The sequence below is a fragment of the Lepidochelys kempii genome, chromosome 11, assembly GCF_965140285.1.
Source record: "Lepidochelys kempii isolate rLepKem1 chromosome 11, rLepKem1.hap1, whole genome shotgun sequence".
NCBI classification, from domain to species: Eukaryota; Metazoa; Chordata; order Testudines; family Cheloniidae; genus Lepidochelys; species Lepidochelys kempii.
Window position 1 is genome coordinate 10961829 of NC_136390.1, and position 23735 is coordinate 10985563.

Consider the following 23735-nt stretch of genomic DNA (forward strand, 5'->3'; position numbering starts at 1 on the left):
CATCTCTGGATACTGATGAAACATCCCTTCTATGGAAGAGTTTAATACCCTTGCTTATAAAAAATAATTCTGATGAGCAGTTTTTTGCCTTTGGAATGCAACAGATGGCATGTTCTGCATTTATTCTAAATGTGCCATTCCCAGGGGACGATACCCATGTGTTTTCCCCCTCCCAAGGATTTTATCCTAATCTCCCTCTCTTCCACACATTAGTCAGTTGCAACACACTATACACTTTTATATGTATAACATAGCTTCTCATTCATTAATACAGTGCTGTTTAAAAGAAAGATATTATCTAAAAAGGTATGTCTACACTGTGAAATTAGGTCGATATTATAGAAGTCAATTTTTAGAAATCGATTTTATACAGTCAATTGTAAATGTCCACACTAAGCTCATTAAGTCGGCGGAGTGCGTCCTCACTACCTGGCTAGCATCGACTTACGGAGCGGTGCACTATGGGTAGCTATCCCACAGTTCCCTCAGTCTCTGCCACCCATTGGAATTCTGGGTTAAGCTCCCAATGCCTGATGAGGCAAAAACATTATCTCGGGTGGTTTTGGGTACATGTTGTCAGTCGCCCCTCCCTCCGTGAAAGGAACGGCAGACAATCGTTTTGTGCCTTTTTTCCGTGCGGATGCCATACTGCTTTCAGCAGACGGTAGAGTAGGACTGCTAACCGTTGTCATCCACCGCTTCGGCTGCAACTCCGCTCTGCTGCTATTGTCTCAATAGCGAATTTCTCCATGTTGTCTTTCATGGGCTCCTAGGTACGTGTGTTCTTCCTTGGGAAATGTGTGCAGTGCTAACCGTCGTCCTCCACCACTTCCGCTGCAACTCTGCTGTCCTGCTCTCATGAATCCACCTCGCAAGTCCTCTCGTCGTTCTCTGTAAATATCTATTATCGTGGCATCCGTCGTCAGCCACCGCTTCCACTGCAGCTCTGCTGTCCTGCAGACACCATACCACAGCAAGCATGGAGCCCGCTGAGATCACTGTGGCAGTTATGAGCATTGTAAACACCTCTCACATTATCCTGCAGTATGTGCAGAACCAGAACTCGCAAAAGCAGGTGAGGAGGTGACGGCAGCGCGGTGACGAGAGTGATGAGGACATGGACACAGACTTCTCTTAAAGGATTGGCCCCAGCAATTTGGACATCCTCGTGGCAATGGGGTAGGCTCATGCCTTGGAACGCCGATTCTGGGCACGTGAAACAAGCACAGACTGGTTGGACTGCATGGTGTTGCAGATCTGAGATGATTCCCAGTGGCTGCGAAACTTTCGCATGCGTAAGGGCACTTTCATGGAACTTTGTGACTTGCTTTCCCCTGCCCTGAAGTGCAAGAATACCAAGATGAGAGCAGCCCCCACAGTTCACAAGCGAGTGGCGATAACCCTCTGGAAGCTTGCAATGGCGGACAGCTACCGGTCAGTTGGGAATCAATTTGGAGTGGGCAAATCTACTGTGGGGGCTGCTGTGATCCATGTAGCCAACGCAATCACTGAGCTGCTACTATCAAGGGTAGTGACTCTGGGGACTGTGCAGGTCATAGTGGATGGCTTTTCTGCAATGGGATTCCCTAACTGTGGCGGGGCGATAGACGGAACGCATATCCCTATCTTGGGACTGGACCACCTTGGCAGCCAGTATGTAAACCGCAAGGGGTGCTTTTCAATGGTGCTGCAAGCACTGGTGGATCACAAGTGATAGTTCACCAACATCAACGCAGGGAAAGGCACATGACGCTCGTGTCTTCAGGAACTCTGGTCTGGTCTGGTTTGAACAACTGCAGGAAGGGATTTACTTCCCAGACCAGAAAATCACTGTTGGGGATGTTGAAATGCCTATATGTATCCTTGAGGACCCAGCCTACCCCTTAATGCCATGGCTTATGAAGCCATACACAGGCAGCCTGGACAGTAGTCAGGAGCTGTTCAACTATAGGCTGAGCAAGGGCAGAATGGTGGTAGAATGTGCATGTGGACATTTAAAAATGCGCTGGTGCAGTTTACTGACTCGGTTAGACCTCAGCGAAACCAATATTCCCATTGTTATTGCTGCTTGCTGTGTGCTCCGCAATCTCTGTGAGAGTCAGGGGGAGACATTTATGGCGGGGTGGGAGGTTGAGGCAAATTGCCTGGCAACTGATTACACGCAGCCAGACGCCAGGGCGATTAGAAGAACATAGCAGGGTGCGCTGCGCATCGGAGAAGCTTTGAAAACCAGTTTCATGACTGGCCAGGCTACGGTGTGACAGTTCTGTTTGTTTCTCCTCGATGAAAACCTGCCCCCTTGGTTCACTCTACTTCCCTGTAAGCCAACCGACCTCACCCCTTTGATCACTGCTTGCAGAGGCAATAAAGTCATTGTTGTTTCTAAATCATGCATTCTTTATTAATTCATCACACAAATAGGGGGATAGCTGCCAAGGTAGCCCGGGATGGGTGTGGAAGGAGGGAAGCATCGGGTGGGGTGGTGGATGAGGAGAGGAGAGAAGGACAAGGCCACACTGCACTTCAAAAATTATTGAATGCCCACCTTCTGTTGCTTGGGCAGTCCTCTGGGGTGGAGTGGTTGGGTGCCCAGAGGCCCCCCTCCCAGCATTCTTGGGCGTCTGGGTGAGGAGGCTATGGAACTTGGGTTACACAGGGGCTGCAGCAGGTCTGTGCTCCTGCTGCCTTTCCTGCAGCTCCACCAGACACCGGAGCATATCAGTTTGATCCCCCAGTAGCCTCAGCGTTGCATCCTGCCTCCTCTCATCACGCTGCCGCCACCTTTCCTCTTGCTCCTGCAACCTCTCCTCTTGCTCGTCCCTCCTGTCCTCGTGTTCATTTTCTGTTTTCCTGGACTCTGCCATTGTTTGCCTCCACACATTCTGCTGAGCTCTTTCAGTGCGGGAGGACTGCATGAGCTCAGAGAACATTTCATCGCGAGTGCAGTTTTTTCGCCTTATTATCTGCACTAGCTTCTGGGATGGAGATGATAGGGGGAGGGTTGAAACATTTGCAACTGCGGGAGGAAAAAAAGGGAGAGTAGTATTTTAAAAAGACACATTTTAGAGAACAATGGGTAGACTCTTTCACGGTGAACCAAGCTATTAACATTACATAGCATACGTGCTTTCGGTACAAGGTCGCATTTTGCCTCTCCCTCTTTGAGAGCCTGCTGGTTTGGTATGAGAGATCACACACGCAGGGCCAGGCAACAGAATTCGGCCTGCCATGGTAAGCCACAGTCTTTCGGCTTCTTCAACCTTCATAACATGTGGGGATGGTTTCAAACAGCAGCGCCCTCCTTTCCCATACTAAGCACCTGTTGGGTTGGCCTTTTAAGAGGAGGGGCTGTGGTTTTTGGGTTAATGTGCAGCACAAACCCAACTAACTCCCACTCTCCCTCCACCCCTCAATTCTCTGGGATGATCGCTTTGCCCCTCCTCCCACCGCGTGACTAGTATCAGGGAAGATCCCTGCCAGCCAAACGCGAACAGCTCAGTGTGAACGGCCCCCCCGCCACCACATGGCTAAAAGCGGGGATGATTTATTTTCAGCCACAGGCAAACAGCCCAGCAGGAATGGCCACCTCTGAATGTATCTTTAATAATATCCCTGGAGGATTTCCGCTCCATCCCCAGACACGTTAACAGACTTTTCCAGTAGCTGTACTGGCTGCGAATGCATCCCAAGTCTTCAAATTAATCATTAAACACACTTGCTTTTAAACCATGTATTATATTTACAAAGGTACACTCACCAGAGGTGCCTTGTCTGGCTTCATGGTCTGGGAGGCCACCTTGGAAGGGTATTGGCTCCAGGGTGATAAAAAGTTCCTGGCTGTCGGGGAGAATGGTTTCTCCACTTGCCTGTTGTGCGCTATCCTCCTCCTCCTCCTCCTCCTCGTCCCCAAAATCCTCATCCCTATTGTGTGAGACCTTGCAGGTGTCCACGGACGGGGGGGTAGTGGTAGGGGCACCCCCTAGAATTGCATGCAACTCATCATAGAAGCAGTCTGTCTGGGGCTCTGACCCGAAGTGGCCATTTGCCTCTTTGGTTTTTTGGTAGGCTTGCCTGAGCTCCTTAATTTTCACGCGGCACTGCTGCGGGTCCCTGTTATAGCCTCTGTCCATCACGCCCTTGGAAATTTTTTCAAATATATTGGCATTTCGTCTTTTGGAACAGAGTTCTGATAGCACAGATTCGTCTCCCCATACAGCGATCAGATCCCATACCTCCTGTTCGGTCCATGCTGGAGCTTTTTTGCGAATCTGGGTCTGCATGGTCACCTGTGCTGATGAGCTCTGCATGGTCACCTCTGCTGATGAGCTCGCCACGCTGGCCAAACAGGGAATGAAATTCAAAAGTTACCAGTGCTTTTCCTGTGTACCTGGCTAGTGCATCTGTGTTGAAAGTGCTGTCCAGAGCAGTCACAATGGGGCACTCTGGGATAGCTTCCGGAGGCCAGTACCGTCAAATTGTGTCCACACTACCTCAAATTCAACCTGGCGATGTAGATTTCAGCGCTAATCCCCTCATCGGGGAGGAGTACAGAAATCGCTTTTAAGAGCCCTTTAAGTCGAGAAAAAATGGCTTTGTCGTGTGGACAGGTGCAGGGTTAAATCGATCTAACGCTGCTAAATTCGACCTAAACTCGTAGTGTAATTTTTCCCTAAAACAATCTCTGGCTTTTTCAATAAATATTAATGTCTTCATTACCCCATAGAAGTTTTTTGCTTCTCTGTTTATGGCATATGGAACCAGTCTTGCGAAGCTGTATGTTACATAGACTTAATTTTGAAATTTTAAAACCGTTTTTTAAATTATAGTTTTATTAGCTCTCTGGGAGTGAGCTACATGATGCTGTGCACTGAAAATTACCCCAGTGTTCTGGCTTTCTGCTTCCTGGATGAGCTTCAGAAAGAGTTCATCACCACATACAATATGATGAGGACAAATACTGCCATCCGGCCATACTGTTTCATAGAGTTTGGTAAGGATCTGACTGTTTACTACAATAACTCTTTCAAACCTAACTCAAATTCAACTAACTGTTTTAAAGAACGTACAACTTAAAACATACAAATCACAAATATTCAGCCAAGATTATGTTTAGTTAGCTTTAGGGTGATTTAGGGCCTAATCCAGCTCCCATTAAAGTCAATAGAAAGATTTCCATTGTCTTCGGTGGGAGTTGAATCAGTCTGTTAGAGCCTGATCCAAAGTCCATTGGGAATCTTTCCATTAACTTCAATAAGCTTTAGATCAGGTTCTGGTGAACAAATGTGGATGAGTTTAACTTCTGCCAGTTAGTAATTTGTTGAGATGTTTGACGTTATACCCGTATCAAAATACTGAACCTATAAGGACATTGAGCTTTGTAAGCCATTTCCAAACAAAAAAATCACAGTTATATGTTTGATCTTCACTGCGTAATAATTATTTGTTCAATGCAAAGAAAGGAAGTGAAGATTTTGATTTGCTTTGATACAGCTATGCATTGAATTTTCTGTGATTTGAGCTTCAAATACCTACTACATGTGGCATTACTTGTAGCATCTCTTGTAGTTTCTGCTGATATCTTCAATGGCTTAAAAATTATACCTTCATCTGGAGGTAAAAGAAACTAGTTTTATGTATTCTAACAAAATACACTTTAGACAGAGTAAAAGGAGTACAAGGTGCAGAAAAATATGGTACATACTAAATTCATTCGGTTTTCCAGTGCAGCTGATCAAGTCTGTTTTTTAAAGGTGTCTTTTAGAATAACCACTGTTTGCTTTCTTCCCTTTCTCCATCCTTCCATGTTTTTTCCTAGCTGTTAGTTTAGAGAGTAATTTCGTTATATTGGTGTGTTTACTGCTGGGGTGAGAAGATATAATGAAAGTATTCAGCCCTAATATTTTGCAATTTAAGTCACATTTTAGAATTAAGTGCATTTATATCTGAAAAAATAAATTACTTTATTTTTATAAGAATATTTGCTGAATTGAGAAAGAAACTAAAACTAGTGAAATAAATCCATTATATTAGCAGTGCTTTCAGTATCATGCCGTGGCAAGTCATTAGTTTATTCACAGTTGTTAGGTAATTAGATTTCTAGAGCTTAATTTTTGATACTGCGGAATTAATTAGTCCATGATATATTAGTCATAAAACAGAAATAGTATTAGAACGTTCCAAGATAAATGTAAGAATTTAAATAATAAATTTAAATTTGTGTATATGAGAAATATATGGCCCATAAAGCTTCACAGTCTGGAATGATTTAATTAACAATGTCTATAGGGATATATATTTTTTTAATTTTACACAGATAATTTTATTCAAAGGACCAAGCAGAGATATAATAACCCACGGTCTCTGTCGACAAAGATAAATCTTGCTGACATGCAGACAGAAATCAAGCTGAGACCACCTTATCAAATTTCCATGTCTGAACTTGGTTCAACTAATGGATTTGCACACTTATCTGCTGCAGAGTTTAAGGGTACTGGTAAGATATCTACTGGTGAGTTTGATACCTTAATTACTGTTATCCTTATGTGAACCAGATACAGAGACATATGTTTACTTTGCTTTTTTTTTTTTTTTAAACCAAATGAAATATGGAAAATAATGCCAAACACGGTACTTTGTTAGTTGCTAGTCTGTATAAAGAACAATTGCCATGACATAGGATGTGTGTCATTGTTTAGCAGCTTGGCTTCAGTTAATTACTCTTTCCTTGCAGCTTTCATAGAGGGCAATTACTGATAGACTGGTTTCTAAATGAAAATATACAAGTGAAGGTAGACATTTAAATATACTTTTTTCTTTAATAAGACTCATAAATCAGTTAGTGATTTCTTTATAATGGGATCTGAAGGCATCATGAAAGCATTGTATTGCTGGGCATGTCATGACTACTGGACTCAGCGGGAAGAGCATCACATAGGGCAGGTCCTTGACATTCAAATTCAAAGTAATTATCCTGTTTAAATTCAGCACTCTTTAAAAAATGTTTGTACCTAGTACATCACATCAGTAATAGCATATCTTTATTTATTTTTGTCATGACAGTTCTGTTTTAGATTTTTTTTAGATCTAGATTTTTTTTAGATCTTGATTTTTTTCATTTAAATCATGAAAAGAATAAATTTTATAGGGTAACTTTTAAAGCACATATGATAACTAATGCACTGATGAGTTTGGATATTAGAGTACTATATACTGACATATGATCTAAACATTATCTTGTGATATTAAAAACACTTTCAAGCAGCTAAGCTCCAAATTTGGGTATTTCCCAGCAGAATAGAATAATGAAAACAAGAACACAAAAACATTATACTAATGCATGGATTCTACAAATGAAACGGACTAGAGAAAGTGAAACAGAACAGTCTAGTTTCAATCTTCAAGTTCAGTGAAGTGAAAAAAATAGAATAAATGATGAAAATTTAATTTAAATGTTAAACATTTTTCATTTTTAAAAAGCTTTGGTCCTGATGCTCATCCACTTGGGCAGACTTCTGTACCAAACAGTTCATCTTTCAGGATTAGGGCCTGAATTAATGACACAAATGTGAACTCTTATTAAAGTATTGTAAAATAAGTGATCAGCTAAAATTTGTACACTTTTACAAATATTAACAGTCACTTTTAACTATTATGCTAGTAATTCTTTTTCAGTGATTACCTTAAACACTTCAGTTTCTTCTATTTCTGCTGTAGGTTTTCTCTCTACAGAGAAAAAGGTACATTGCTAGGTGTTTGTTCAGCGCCCACCACAGTGGCGTTCTGATCCTAATTGAGACTTTTAGGAGCTATCAGAGTGCAAATAATTTATAGTTATAATGATTATAACATTGATACTGACAAAAAAACCCTAACTACTGCAACAACAAAGGAGAATGTGTAATCACATTCAAATTATTAGGACAGTGGTACCTCTCAAGGAATGCCATATACCTATGCTAAATCATCCAGAGCATTCCTAATATTGTTGGTGATTGATGGAGAAATGTGGAAAACATTGTGAGTACCACTTCTGCTTGTATATATGTACTCTGTATTTTTATTATAATTCTATTGACTCCTTCTTTTATCACTTCTGACACTTTCTTAAGAGTTAATCTCTTGCTACTTATTTAACAGCTTGATGTAATCCTGTCTCTGTGGAAGAGGTTATGGTGTCACAAGTGGAAGCAAATAAACTCAATAAAAATCATCTGGATGCAGTTTATGGTTAAAAGGAAAAATACCGAATGTCTATGGCACAGGCAGAATTATTTCTAAATAGATTATTTTTAAAAAGTGTTTTCAGGAAGCATTAGATGTTGTTTATGACACTGTTAGAATAAAAGATCCTCTGAGAACATAATAGCTTAAATTCAAATGCAGTAAGGCACCTTTCCTTCTCTTTTCCATTCTTCCTTTCTTTTATCTTTACCATGTTATCCCAAGTTAAGGATTTTTTTAAACTTTAAATCAGAAGTCAGAGTTCCCTTGCTGGTTTTTGCTTGACCTGATTGTTTTAGAAGTATTGCTTCCTGCCATTTCTCAATTTTCCTGTGACAATTCCATGAAATTAATTTTCATTTAATTAGTTTGTCCTTCCTCTCTATTTTACAAAATTTTCTCTTCTCTTCTTCCTTTCTGGAATCTGCAGACTCTCTCCCTCTCGAGGCCCATACATCCAAGAAGATCTCACACTGTTTTTTCTCCCAATATTTAAGTTTTAGCTGCCTTTTGCTCCTGACCATTGGATACTACAGTGTTTGGAGTGTAATTATTCCTTTAATATAAGCCTTTTACCTTAGAGCAGTTATAGAATTTCCCAGGACATCTGCTTGCTCAAGTATAAGCCTTCAACAGCTCCCAGAGTAGGGGCTTTCTTAAAAAATCTTCGTTGTCTGTCTGATACCTATGCAGCAGGCCAGACTTCCCCGTTTCTCTTCTGTTCCAAGGATAACTTTTCCAAATGTGAAAACAGCAAAGGTCCAGACTAACACGGCTACCCCTCTGATACTTTTCCAAATGTGATCTGTCTTGCTCAATGTCCCATAATTCTTTTGTTTTCCCATTCAGATATGAGTTTTGCAGTGTGTGAGTTACATGTCTTAAACCACTTCAGCTAGTAAGTGGTGCTACGTAGACACACAGGCCAAATTCTATTTTGTTACACGAGTGTAACTTGAGAGCAGAATTTGACCCATTAACTTTAGCTGTAATCGTAAAGCATGTGGCATTACTAGCACAGATACAGCTGTTGGGCATTTTGGTGATGTTGAACAATATTTAGAGTCTAGGCCTATTAAAATGTTGTTGTTCAAATGATTGAAAATTGGAATCCTTTCTTTAGAGAACTACTGTTCTGTGTAATGAATAAATTAAAGCTATTTTTTAATGTTGGGGGTATGCATCATGAAAACTCCTGATAGTATTTTGCTTAAAAGATAATCTCAGATTTCATCATGCTTTAGAAATGTGGTGATAACATAACTGTTTTATGCATTTGTCTGGTTAGGGCAGATTTTAAATACTTTTAAAGCTTTTTTTTTTTTTTTTTTTTAAATGTCAGTTCCTAAAGTTAAGGTATCTTCTATGTCATTAACTTTCCTACTTTTAAAATAAGGAATTCCAGTAGAACTGGTACAGTCTCTCAAATCAATGGAACTAAGAGGAACTCTCTGTATAAATTAATAAAAATACTACATTGAGGTTTACATATAAAAGCCACTAAAAAGTTGAGTGCTAGATATTTCAATTACAATACTATATTCATTTTTTTTTTAAATGGCAGCTGGGGAGGGAGGGCGGGAGAAATGTGAATAAATTTAAAGCCATTCCTTACAGGGAATGTACAAGTTCTGACATCAGAATTTGTACATTTTTTGATCCCAGGGGGGCCTATACTAAAAACTTACTAGTTTAGTGATTATGTGTTGTCTCTTCTTAAGAGTTTGTAAACTCCACAGGCTGAGGGACCTAGTGGCTCTAGTACAGATTGTCTTTTACTCTGCTGTCTTTAACTGACCTTCTAAATTCTGTTGTTATGCATTTATTTGCTCTCTGGTGCTTAGCTCTTTTGACAATAGAATGTGTAATCCCTTGAGCCTTGAGGAGCTTAATAGCTTTAGCAATGGTGTAGAGTGTCCTTAATTAGAGTGCTTGATTATTGTTTTAAAGAGAAAATATAGAAATGTTCTAACACTCATGCACCAAATTGCTGATTTTTGCTGATAAAACTTGACTTTTTCAGAATAAGATGTCCCTCATTTTGGTGTTATCCAAATGTAAAATTCCTGATTGGAATATATGGGGAAAATGTGGGTGTGGCTTTCCCCCCTCTACTCATAAAACTCAACAACAGCTGAACTAATTTTACCCAACAGTGTAAATAAATGCAACTTTGTCTGAGACTAAAATTTCAGCCAAAAAAAAAAAAAGTTTGAAAAAAGTTAAGTAACTGAAGAAGTTAGAATGGAAATTGGCATCCAACCTTTACTTTAGTAATGACAGGTTTCAGAGTAGCAGCCATGTTAGTCTGTATTTGCAAAAAGAAAAGGAGTACTTGTGGCACCTTAGAGACTAACAAATTTATTTGAGCGTAAGCTGTAGCTCACGAAAGCTTATGCTCAGATAAATTTGTTAGTCTCTAAGGTGCCACAAGTACTCCTTTTCTTTTTACTTTAGTAGTTGCCACATCTAATGTGTCTTGTGCTTAGAATAAAAATAAGTTATCAAAGTTGAGCATCAAGGTATTTTTTTGTTTAAAACAAAAACATATCTTAAGTCTTATACAAATTAGTTATAACAAAACATATATGTTGAGCATAATAAAGTTAGGACACAATGACACTCAAACAGTCTTATGTGCTTATCAGGAGAAAAAGCTTTTGTCATATTTTTTGTGGTTTCTGTAACTTTTTGAACTGTTTGGAGAGCCTTTGTCTGAAGCTGTTAAGTGCAAACAAGCAGGATTGACACCCCTCTCTATATGAATGTTACAGTTCATTAACTTCATTGTTTGCACCTTTACACTTCACTGATTTAAACAAAATGATTTAAATATGTGAATCTCTTGTGTCCCTCTCCCCTCCCCCATGTTGCCTAGACTGTTAGGGATTTTGTGTTGGGTTCCTCTCCCCTTCCCATATTTGGCTTCCGTTATTTGTTGTGGAAAAGCACAATAATGATTAATACACATCTACTATGTATTTGCAGTCATTTGTGTAACTGTGTCCCCTTATAAGCACAAATGTATGTGTGTGTAGAAAAATGTATATATTCAAATACCTTTCTGTATTTTGTTTTTAATATAATCAGTAAGAGACTTCTGAATCACGACTGGAAGTATGTATCCTATTGTACTACAAATACTAGCTGTAGTTCCAGAATTTTTCTTTATTTGTATCTCTGGTAGCATTTACAGCTGGTGTGCTTTGCTGTAGTGGCAGGTAATAGGCTTTGCCTCACGGCATTTCGTTCAGCAAACAAGTTAAATCAATCCTGATAGCCCTTACTAATGCGTTAGCGTTAAAGAAGAGTGAAGGTTGTGAAAGGAGCTCTCAAGTATGCGACTTATTAGCTGGTTGCTAATTTGGGACAAATTTTACCAGCAAGTACATTATTGGGTATTGATTTAGTGGCATGTTTGAGTAGTCTTCAGCACCGTACTGGATATCTCAAGTTAAATTTCTTCTTTAACAAAGACATTAAGGAACATCAGTTCTATATTTTAGTTGAAGTAAATATATTTTATCGAATCTTTTACTCTTTTTAGAATTTTACATATATGCATTAAGGTTTACCAACTTTAATTATGTGTTTTTGAGCAGGAAGAAGTCACTGAAAAATAAGATTTATATTTTTCTAAACTTTAAGGAAAATGCTTTGATATATTTCATACCATTTTTTTCCTGTTTCTTGCAGCTCCTCATCAACGACTGGAAGCTGTTACTTTGCCAGGGATTGTTTCATTTATACTGAGCCTGTTATGTGGGGCTTTGAATTTAATTAGAGGGTTTCATGCCATAGAAAGTCTTCTGCAGGTACTGTACCATGTTTACAACTCTATAGTAGGGAAGAACTGAAATCAAAGTGCCACGTTTGTGCAAAATATCAATCAAAATTAGCTCATATAAACTGTTTACAGTATGAACCAAATCCTTCTACCCTAATTCACATGAATGTTCCTATTGATTTCAAACCCAATATGTATATTATTACTCCTGAGGGAAGTACATGTACAGAATTCATGTCTGGCGCAGAATTTTTTTATTTCCTGCAGAAAATACATTCTGCCCAAGAAGTGCTGCAGTTCTGGCTTTTGCCCACCAGAGGCCACAGTGGCACCAGAACAGCCGGCTGACCAGTAGTAACAGCTAGCAGCTAGCTGCGTTCATTACAGCACCGTGCCTGTGGAGCCAGGTTAGATGACAGAGGGGGCACACAGGGATGCTGGGGGAGTCAGAGATTAGGGTTCAAAAGGGCTACTGAGGGGAACACCCTGGGGCATGGGCTGAGGAGCTAGTGGGGTGACAGCATTGAGCCAAGGGCTGAATGGGAGGGGGGCTCCAGGGCCACATGGAGATAGTGGAAGATGTGCCTGACTGAATGGGAGAGGCTTGAGGTCAGCCAGGGTCCTCATGGGAGAGGCTCCCAACTCCCTAACAATCTTCCACCCCACCCAAAAAAAAAGAAAGAAAGAAAGAAACTGTTCCATACTTCTCTCACCCCCACCAAACAACCCTCCAGGTTCACTCCCAGGCTCCTTCCCTCTTCCTCAGCTCCTCTGTTATCCCTGACTCCCCCCAAGCCTTTGCACTGCTTCTGAGGGGTCTGGAAAATACATTTCTGTATTGTAGTTTAAATGAATTACTCAACATTCTGTATTAACATATCTAGTAAGGAATGTATTTGTCAAAAAATATTTCCTGAATCTTTTTTTTGGTCTGTATTGTTAGACATACTTGCTGACAAGTATTTTGAAATAAATTACCAAAATAATTGAAACGGGAGTGATTATATTATGTTGTTTTAACACATAAAATATGCAGAATTTTGCAGAATTTGTTTTTTGGCGCAAAATTCCCCCAGGAGTAATATTCTATATCCATTATTGAGTGTGTACAGGAAGAGATGTTCAAAGGCGCCTGCTGGAGTTTGAAAATCAATGGAAGATGGGCAGCTAACTCCCTTAGATACTTTTGCAAACCCACCAGTACAGGACATAGACTTCTGTTTTCTAAACCCGTGCCATAATGATAAACTTTGAAAAGCCACTTTTTCATAGGTGACTGTTATGCATAATGCTTGAGCAAAATGATATGCCTTCAAAATATGGACAGTCTAGCCCATTGTCAGCAAAGAACCATGGAACAGGACCTTTGTTCCTTTGAGAATAAAATGAAAAGTTATGTATTTGGTTATGGGAAGTTCTGTCCCTTGACTGACTTCCTTTAAAATATATTTGCATTCAATATTGCGACCCATGACCTTGCAATGAATAAGAGGTTTTTCTTTGTACACCATTGGTACATTATAAGATACATTGCCATTGATAATATATACTGAATGAAGGATACTGTGCTGTTAGAAAGGCACATCTTCTGGTGGTGTAAATTGTCATAGCTCCATTGAAGTCAGTTAAGCACTGACAATAGACAACTGCTGAGTATCTGCCCCAGTTAAAAACACTAAACTGAGGTCCTCTCACGGTGGTTGTCCTAGTGGAAAATGAAGATCCTGTGGTGGCTTTCAAAAGGAGTAGGGGGAATCTTACTATTTTGGTTATATTTATTGTCTCAGTAAAGTAAATTCAGGTGTATAAGACTTTATGCACTATTCCTTCATAATCACAGCATTATCAGTGTTGGTTTAATCACTTTTTAAGGGCACTGGTTACCTAAAATATGAAAGTTGCTATATGCATTCTAATTGTGTTCTGTATACATACTTGTATATTAATTTAAACATTAACAATTGAGGCCCAGGGCTTTTCCTGAAGATTAATGAATGGCTGGGAGGAGCTGATGAAAATGCCCTGTGCCAAGGTCGTTGTTACTATTACAAACTGAAAATGAGAATAAAGCCAAGGTATATGGATTTTTTTAATGCATTATGCAGTTTCATATGGGATTTCTTGAGAATTAATGTCCTGTTCCTTCACAAATCATATTTCTTATATATTATGTACATATAAATAATATTTCCTGAATTCTTTATCACCATGCCATTAGGTTTATAAATATAAATTACAGTACAGAGTTGCACAAATAGCAGACAGAATTTCACCTCTTTAATTGTATAATATCTGTATTACTTACTCTGTTTCTAAAGGAACACAGCTGCAGAAGGATATTCCAGTATAGAATTAACCTATGTAACCAGTAATGTTCCATTTTCTTTAGCTGGTGGATAGTGATTTACAGATGGAATACAGTGTTTAGTATTTAATTTCTGGCATTTTGGATCCACTCAAAATAAGTGAAACGAAGAGGAATTTAAAATTAACATGGAATAAATCCATAAAGGTCAAGGCAGAAGCCATCCGAACACAATGTTAAATGGAAGTTTAACTCCAGAAAAAAAATCTTTCATTACAAAGGTTCCTTCTGAATTTAGAATATTTTCCTTTTTAATCAATAATTCATTTAGAGGTTACAAAATTACTTTGTAACCTGTAGTTATGCTGTACTGGATTCTGTTGTGACTGTGAGGTGAAAGTTTTTATAATCTGTTGAAGTTCTGTTCCTGGACATAAATTTTGTGTGCAGAAGTACAGATTTTTTTTTTATTGCCAAAGCTACAGATGAGAGAACTTCAGGCTAAACATGTTCGCAAGAGAGAGGGGCTGTAGTTCCAAATGGACCAGCTTCCTTTAGAAATGGAATTCCACTTGATGAAAAACAGATTGCATGAGTGCCCTTGTTCGTATGGGAAAGTTTCTGATTGTGGCAGATGTTTGTTTGAAAAGCATGAAAATGCAGTCTGAAATAATCACTGACAATGTAAATTTATTCTGCTCAGCTTTATGGAAAATATTAAAACCTGTTTGAATATATTAGAAGAAATAAGTCTTTTTAAGGAAAAGCAGCTTTAAGTGAGAAGATCTGTAATTTTACGTTCATTTTTCTATTGTTCTACTTAAAGGAAATTCAATTTACTGTCCATGTTTTGTTTATGAATAATCTTTGTCTATTAAATAGTCATGCTTTTGTTTGTTCTCTCTTCCATTAATGTATGTTTGCCTGCATTGTTTTCTACATAGAATTTTAGCACACCCTAGTGGACCATTTGTATTTTTTAGTTTACACAGTTTCCATTTTGTGGTGATGTTATATTAAGACAGTTGTACAAATTGTTACTTCTTCTAGTTCCCAACATTTAGACTGGGAATTTCAAACTAGTCTAGGGAAACTAGGTGCCCAAAGCTGCAGATGAGCCTTCCTTAGGCTCTTTTGACAATCCCAGCATTAGGTGTCTGCTGTGCTGAATAGAAATAGTAAGCAAGAATAATTTTAGGGTATTTTGGACCCTTCTAACTTCATTCTATGGATCTGACCTTCCCAGAGAGAGAGAAATAAGTGATGCCTTCTAATTTCTCCAGTTTAGTTTTGGTACAGGAGGTCATTCTAAATTTGTATGTTGGATTATTTTTAATTAGAGCTAGAAGTTATTTGTGTATAACATGCATATCTTGTGTATTTACTTTTGCTTTCTTTTCACAGAACGAGGGTGAAGATTTCAGTTATGTCATTGCATTTTTCCTTGGAACAGCAGCCTGCTTGTATCAGGTAAATTCTTCCTGCTGCACATTGCAATAGTCTTCAGAAACATTATTTAGTCATGTACAGATGTTATCAAGTTTTGTTAAATATTGTGTATATTTGAATGGATTGACTTTAACAGTAACCTCTACTCTTATTTTGGTGGTGATGAGAGATCACAGCATAGACGCATGCCTAAATCCTTGATTTTGGGTTATTGTTTTCTGGGATTGTCTTTTCCCAGTTAGTTTATCAAGAGATAGGGATGTGTTTGTCTCCTTTCGGAGGCTGATATTAGGATTGCTGTATGATTCAGCATCACAGAATCATAAAAGTTAAAGATGAAACTGACATTTTGGGTCCCTTTTTTCCATCTTCCTGGACAAATACAGTTTTTGTTCCTTCAGTGTTATTCCCAGGTTAGCTTGTAACTGTCACAAGGGATAGGGAATCCTTCACTTCTCCAAAATGACTATTACACAGCCTAATACATCTCACCATCTGGAAGTTTTCTCTTTTACGCGGCCTTCCTTTTCCTCTCCTGAGTGTTATCTCACTATTCCTAGTTATACAGTCTTTCTGTCCCACTAAGTAATTCTCCTTTTTTTGGTATTTGTGCTTTTAATATATTGTTACATTTTTAGCAAATCTCTCTTCTCTCTTAGTTGTTGCTTAGCTAAACTATGCATAATTAGCTCTCTGTCTTTCCATATAAGTCAGTTGTCACAGTCTCTTCATAATCATTATGGCTGTTCGCTGAATTCCCGCTAATTTTTGCTTATCTTTCCGGTATGATGAGCCCAAAACTGAATGCACTGTTTCAATGTGGTCCATTTTTGGGATTATCACCTCCCTGCTTCATAACATAATGTGTGTTCAGTCAGAAATCTCACGCCCTCTTTTGCTGCTGTATCACATTGCTTACTTGTACGTAATTGCTGTCAACTACAATCCCTTCCATAGGTGTCTTTCGGCAGTAGTGAAGTCCATTGTCTTGTATTTTTCCAGTTTACATCTTTTGTATCTTCTGATAATATTTCTAACCCCACTAGGTCCAGTTGCATTGTTGTCTGTTCTCAGTGACTGTATTTCCTCCCAGATTAGCAACCACTCTGAAATTCATAACATATTGGCCGCCTCCTCTCCAAGATTATTAGTAAAAATGTTAAATAAGATCACAGCTAATGCCACATAGAAGAACTCCCTAACTTGATACATTATCTTGTATCTTTACCCTTTCTTTGCAGTCCTCCAGCCACTTTGCACTTATATAATAATGCTCTTGTTCTACTATGTGATGATCTTCACTCAGAAATTTAATCTCACTAGATTCTTGGGATTTTTTCCCTACAGTGTGATTCCCCAATCCATACAACGTATCTGTCTTTCATGTATTGCTGTTTATTAATTTACAAGAAAATGGTTACAGTCAAGTTGTGCAGGCCAAAAATTGGACCTAAATGGAATAGGAATTTAGTGCTAAATGTTGAACTAATAGTGAGGTATTTTCAGTACCCCACTGATATTTGCCTTCCACCACATTTCAGGAATACCCATTTTGTCAAGGTCCTTTTCTATTGCCTGATATTCTAATTTACCTAGGTTGGCTCTTTAAGAGTTATGCATTGATATAGTACCTTGACATTTATAGTTTCTATTTTTGGCCATGTACCTATTATTTTTGCTCTGGCACCAGTCTAACTGGCCCAGAACTTACCTCTGTGATCTCAACCTGTCCCTTGTCTAGTTCAGCTGTAGTTTCTGTCCTTTCTTTTACAGGACACAATTAACCTTTGTACAGTAACTCCTTGCTTAATGTTGTAGTTATGTTCCTGAAAAATGCTACTTTAAGCGAAACGATGTTAAGCGAATCCAATTTCCCCATAAGAATTAATGTAAAGGGGTGAGGGTGGGGGGTTAGGTTCCAGGGAATTTTTTTCCCTAAACAAAAGACATATATACATACAGTATATGTTTTAAACAAACAATTTAATACTTTACACAGCACTGATGATTGTGAATCTTGGTGGAGGTGGTGAAGTCAGAGGATGGAAGACGGTGGGATATTTCCCAGGGAATGCCTTACAACTAAATGATGAACTAGCACTTGTCTGAGCCCCTCAAGGGTTAACACGTTGTTAATGTAGCCTCACACTCTACAATGTGTGCACGAATGGAGGGAGGGGATGGCAGAGAGAGACACATCATGTGTGTGATAGACATTGCCCCTTTAAGTGTGCTGACCCCACTCTTAGTACACTGCCTTTTTAAGTAGATAAGCAAATTGAGACAGCAGCTGCTGCCAGCAAGCTCCCTCTGTCCTGAGCCCTGTTGTGCTCCCCGCCCTGCTCTCTGGAGATGGGGTAAAGGAGTGAGGGTGGGAGGGGGACACCCTGACATTAGCATCCCTCTTATCCCCCTCTCCATCCACTGCACAGCAAGCAGTAGACTCACGGGAGCAGCTCCAAGGCAGAGGGCAGGAGAAGCACACTGCAGTGGGGGGAGGAACAGCTGAACTGCCTGGCAATTGATAGCGTGCTGGGTGGCTGCTGCACAGGGAACTTAGGGGAGCTGATGGGGGCTGCCAGCCCACTCTGGTTCTAAGCCCCCACCAGCTAGCTCCAATGGGCTGCTCTTCCTGCGAGCAGTGGACAAAGCAGGCAGCTGCCTAACAACGTTATAAGAGAGCATTGCACAACTTTAAACAAGCATGTTCTCTAATTGATCAGCAATGTAACAATAAAACGACGTTAACCGGGACGATGTTAAGTGAGGAGTTACTGTATTAGGCCTGGTCTACACTGGGGGGCGGTGGGTGAGCGAGCTAGGTCGGTCTAAGTTACACAACTTCAGCTACGAAAATAGCATAGCTGAAGTCAACGTACTTAGAGCTTCTTACTGTGGTGTCTTCACTGCGGTAGGTCGACTGCTGATGCTCCCGTTGACTCCACCTATGCCTCTCACTCTGGTGGAGTACCGGAGTCGATGGGAGGGTGCTCAGTGGTCGATTTATCGCATCTTCACTAGACGCGATAAATTGACCCCCGCTGGATCGATTGCTCCGGAGGTAAGTGTAGACATGCCCTTAGTGACATCTCTCTAGCAGATGTCTTTTTACAACTTGAGTTCTCTTCAGCACTTGTTGATTTTCATCAGTGCCTACCTTAAATAATCTCCCCACAAACCTTGTTATTTTTCTGTGCCAGCAGTCTGGTTCCATTTTGAATAAGGTGGAGCCGATCCCTTTTGTATAGGGTGCCCTTCCCACACACAAATTTCCCAATACCTCACAAATTGAACCCCTCTTCTTTATATCATCTTTTCATCTATGAATTGCAACAGTGGAGTCCTGCCCCCAGCATACTTGCTGACCTTCTGCATGATGGAACTGGAAATGTTCGCGAGAAAGTGACCCCAGAAGCTCTGGATGTATAAACCTTTTCCTAGTATTCTAAATTTAATTTCCAAGACTTCTCTACTATATCTGTCTGTGTCATTATTACCAAAATGCAGTTAGCTCTCTTTGCTCCCCAAATCAAGTGTCAATGACATGGCACGTTTAAGATTTCTAAATCTAGATCTTGCATGAAAGCACATTGTGTTGCTGTTCAGCCACAGGACTGGCCTAATGTTTTACATTTTGTTCAGTTAATACTTTAGAAAAAAAAACAGTTTATTAGTTTCTAAGAAAATGGTTACAGTCAAGTTGTACAGGACAAAAATTGGACCTAAAGGGAATAGAAATTTAGTCCAACATGTTAAACTAATCACTGTGCTGCCAGAAAGCTTATACTTTGTTAACTATTGCTTAGCAAAGAATAAATGCAGTGTGGCTCTGTGTCTGTGTCCAATCTCTGGGTTTGAAATGCAGCTGCTCCCTCTAGATCTAGAATTCTAGTTATGTAATCCTAACTACCAAGAGTCCAAGCAGAATTCAGCCATGCAAAACAAAATTCTTCAGAGCCTTATAATAGATATCAGCAATATATCGGTATCATTGACTGGCAAACCAAGACTCAAAATAATAATATACAGGATGTATCCAACTTAAAAACAAAATGCAGTAGCTATGAGTAGTTTTTAGGCAGATGAAGGAAAAAAACAAGGCCCTAAAACAACTTCAGAATCAGCTGTTTCAGCTTTAGTATGAAGTGTCCCTCCCTGGCAATCATAGAATCATAGAATATCAGGACCTCAGGAGGTCATCTAGTCCAACCCCCTGCTCAAAGCAGGACCAATCCCCAATTAAATCATCCCAGCCAGGGCTTTGTCAAGCCTGACCTTAAAAACTTCTAAGGAAGGAGATTCTACCACCTCCTTAGGTAACGCATTCCAGTGTTTCACCACCCTCCTAGTGAAAAAGTTTTTCCTAATATCCAACCTAAACCTCCCCCACTGCAACTTGAGACCATTACTCCTTGTCCTGTCTTCTTCTACCACTGAGAATAGTCTAGAACCATCCTCTCTGGAACCACCTCTCAGGTAGTTGAAAGCAGCTATCAAATGCCCCCTCATTCTTCTCTTCTGCAGACTAAACAATCCCAGTTCCCTCAGCCTCTCCTCATAAGTCATGTGTTCCAGACCCCTACTCATTTTTGTTGCCCTTCGCTGGACTCTCTCCAATTTATCCACATCCTTCTTGTAGTGTGGGGCCCAAAACTGGACACTTTACCACACGTTACCATACGTTCTCTAAAATCTCCTACTCCTCAAGCAGGTGTGATCAGCATTTCTGTTTGTTCTTTAAACGCAAATCTAATAATGTAAAACTCACATAGATAGTGTGGTCAAGAATATCCCTGAACTACTTGCAGTTGCTATATTGGATTTGTTCCATTTTGCTATATTAATTCTGATTTTTAGGCACATTTGATATTGTATAGGTCAATCCTCAGATATGCATTTCCAAGAAAAAACTTGTATTTTTCATTTTCCTGAGTCCAGTTTGCTCATGAATCCAAGATTTGGCTCTGATTTCTCAGCTCCAGCCAGACTCAAAAAATCTTTAGTTTGTCTCTCAGTGCTGCAACTTTGAAGGAGCAGCACTGTAATATTCAGAAAGAAAAGTAACTGAGGGGTGAGGGAATCAATAATACAGCCAAGAAAACCAAAAGTTTCTATCCCAATAGTGTAAAATTAAATCTAGTGTCTGAAATCTTATCTGGTCTGCTTTGCATTATTCTGGCTCGCTCCACAATCTTGTAGCCTCCTTTGAAGTCTCAGTTTTCCCTAACTACAAGTCTCAAGAACTGACCTCAAGCCATTTCTTAATAGGTATAAAAGCTTTCTTTCTCTGTAGTAACATAGGGAAGCCTTCTACACAAAAGCATATTCTGTAATTGCCATGCAAAACAGTTCCCTTAAAACGAACCAACACAAGATTTTCATTACACTGCTTGTTAGTGACATGTTAAAATCACAGTGCCTTGGCCTTTTGACTGCTGCTGTTTTGTAAGTGGCAATTTTCTCCCCATCTCGAAATAGGATAGGGATTGCTGAAAAATTCAGCTCTGCACGTACAGTAAGGCAACGAAACTTGAGTAAAAGCCTCCAAGTTTATGGAGCCTTGATCAAAAAGCCCATTTACATTATTAAATGTAGTTACTACATTTGTCATCCTATTTTTAAATCCTTTGTTTTCATTGATCATTTGAGAGAAGCACATCCTGATGGCTTACTCTGTTCTTTGAAGCTGTCGCACTCAGCTCTTCAGGTTTTATCACAATGGCGAGGTGATTTCATGAAATGAGCTAGATTCTAATCACTGATTTACTGGTACATGTTAATTGCCCTTTAAATATAACTTTTAGAACCCTCCCCAAAAATAGTTGTTAGGTGCTGTATTCGAAGATACTCCACATGTTCAGAGGAAGCCAAGCTGTTCTCTTGACCCTACTTTTACTCTGGACTATTTTTGTTCTGTTTCATAGGGAGGATAAACAGATGCCTTAATAAAGGGGCCCAGATGCTATGGTGATGGGCACTAAAAGTATCTAAGATAGAGCAACAAGTTAGCAAAATGTCCAACAGAATAAAAAATAACCCAGTAAATTATATTATCCAGAAGCAATCACATAATTCCTGACTTTCCTTGGAGAAACTTAAAAAATAAATACTACCACTATCTGTCAGTATCGTAATGCTAATAACAATTAAGGCAGTGAATAGTGCTAAGTTACTGTGGTGGTGAGTACTGTAGAAATCCCGAAGGTAGGGCACATGGCAAATGGAAATGGAGAAAAGAGAAGTTTGTCCAGAAGCTGAGTGTATTACGGAGAAGAGAGTGAATGAAAATAGTCCCTATGGGAATGTACCTTTTTAAGAAAGCACTAACCTCGGTAAAATTAGCCAAAAGGTAGGTACTGTACAAATAGGCTTTTTACAAAACATCCTCTTGCACGTGTTTGCAACCAGATTTCTCCTAGTACAGGAGAACTGAAAGTGGAAAACAATAGAAGACAGTTGGCAGTTTTTCAAAGAGACATTATTAAGGGCACAAGAGGAAACTATCCCACTGCATAGGAATTATAGGAATTATGGTAAGAGACCACCCTGGCTTAACCAGGAGATCTTCAATGATCTAAAAATCAAAAAAGAGTCCTACAAAAAGTGGAAACTAGGTCAGTTACAAAGGATGAATATAAACAAATACTACAAGTATGTAGGGACAAAATTAGAAAGACCAAGGCTCAAAACAAGATCAAACTAACCAGAGACATAAAGGATAACAAGAAAACATTCTACAAATACATTAGAAGCAAAAGGAAGACCAAGGACAGGGTAGGCCCGTTACTCAATGAGGGGGAAAAAATAATAGAAAATGTGGAAATGGCAGAGGTGCTTAATGACTTCTTTGTTTTGGTTTTCACCAAGAAGGTTGGTGGTGATTGGACATCTAACATCGTGGATGCGAGAGAAAATGAGGTAGGATCAGAAGACGCTAAAATAGGGAAAGAACAAGTTAAAAATTACTTGGACAAATTAGATGTCTTCAAGTCGCCAGGTCCTGATGAAATGCTTCCTAGAATACTCAAGGAGCTGACTAAGGAGATATCTGAGCCATAAGCGATTATCTTTGAGAAGTCATGGAAGACTGGAGAGATTCCAGAAGACCGGAAAAGGGCAAATATAGTGCCAAACTATAAAAAGGGAAATAAGGACAACCCAGGAAATTACAGACCAGTCAGCTTAACTTCTGTACCTGGAAAGATAATGGAACAAATAATTAAGCAATCAATTTGCAAACATCTAGAAGATAATAAGGTGATAAGTAATAGCATGGATTTGTCAAAAACCCATAGTCTCAAACCAACCTGATAGCTTTCTTTGACAGGGTAACAAGCCTTGTGAATGGGGGGAAGCAGTAGATGTGGTATATCTTGATTTTAGTAAAGCTTTTGATACTGTCTCGCATGACCTTCTCATAAACCAACTAGGGAAATGCAAGAAAAATTATTAAAGGTCTAGAAAATATGACCTATGAGGGAAGGTTGAAAAAAATTAGGTTTAGTCTGGAAAAGAGAAGACTGTGAGGGGACATAAGTTTTCAAGTGTGTAAAAGGTTGTTACAAGGAGGAGGAAGAAAAATTATTTTTCTTAACCTCTGAGGATAGGACAAGAAGCAATGGGCTTAAATTGTAGCAAGGGAGATTTAGGTTGGACATTAGGAGAAACTTCCTAACTGTTAGGGTGGTTAAACACTGGAATAAATTGCCTAGGGAGATTGTGAAATCTCCATCTTTGGAGATTTTTAAGGCCAGGTTGGACAAACACTTGTCAGGAATGGTCTAGATAATTAGTCCCGCTATGAGTGTAGGGGACTGGACTAGGTGACCTCTGGAGGTCCCTTCCGGTTCTGTGATTCTAGGAAAATGAGTAGAAATAAAAGTATGCGGTATAGTTGTAACCCTGTCAGTCCCAGTATATTAGAGAGACAAGGTGGGTGAGGTAATATCTTTTATTGGACCAACTTCTATTGGT

At 39.5% G+C, this 23735-nt stretch overlaps 1 protein-coding gene across 8 annotated transcripts in view; it reads left to right on the forward strand.

The window, feature by feature from the left end:
- The window catches only part of SEC22A (SEC22 homolog A, vesicle trafficking protein), a 47923-nt gene that overhangs the window by 10857 nt on the left and 13331 nt on the right, over nucleotides 1-23735 (forward strand). For 4 of the 8 annotated variants that reach the window (XM_073305121.2, XM_073305119.2, XM_073305118.1 and 1 more), the window contains 4 exons: nucleotides 4827-4990; nucleotides 6314-6508; nucleotides 11917-12035; nucleotides 15717-15782. In XM_073305121.2, coding sequence (XP_073161222.1) covers nucleotides 4827-4990; nucleotides 6314-6508; nucleotides 11917-12035; nucleotides 15717-15782 — 544 coding nt within the window. Of the gene's footprint in view, nucleotides 1-4826; nucleotides 4991-6313; nucleotides 6509-11916; nucleotides 12036-13973; nucleotides 15783-22628; nucleotides 22680-23735 lie in introns of those variants that run through there. The other 4 variants (XR_012154195.2, XM_073305115.2, XM_073305116.2 and 1 more) reach the window with 4 other exon arrangements.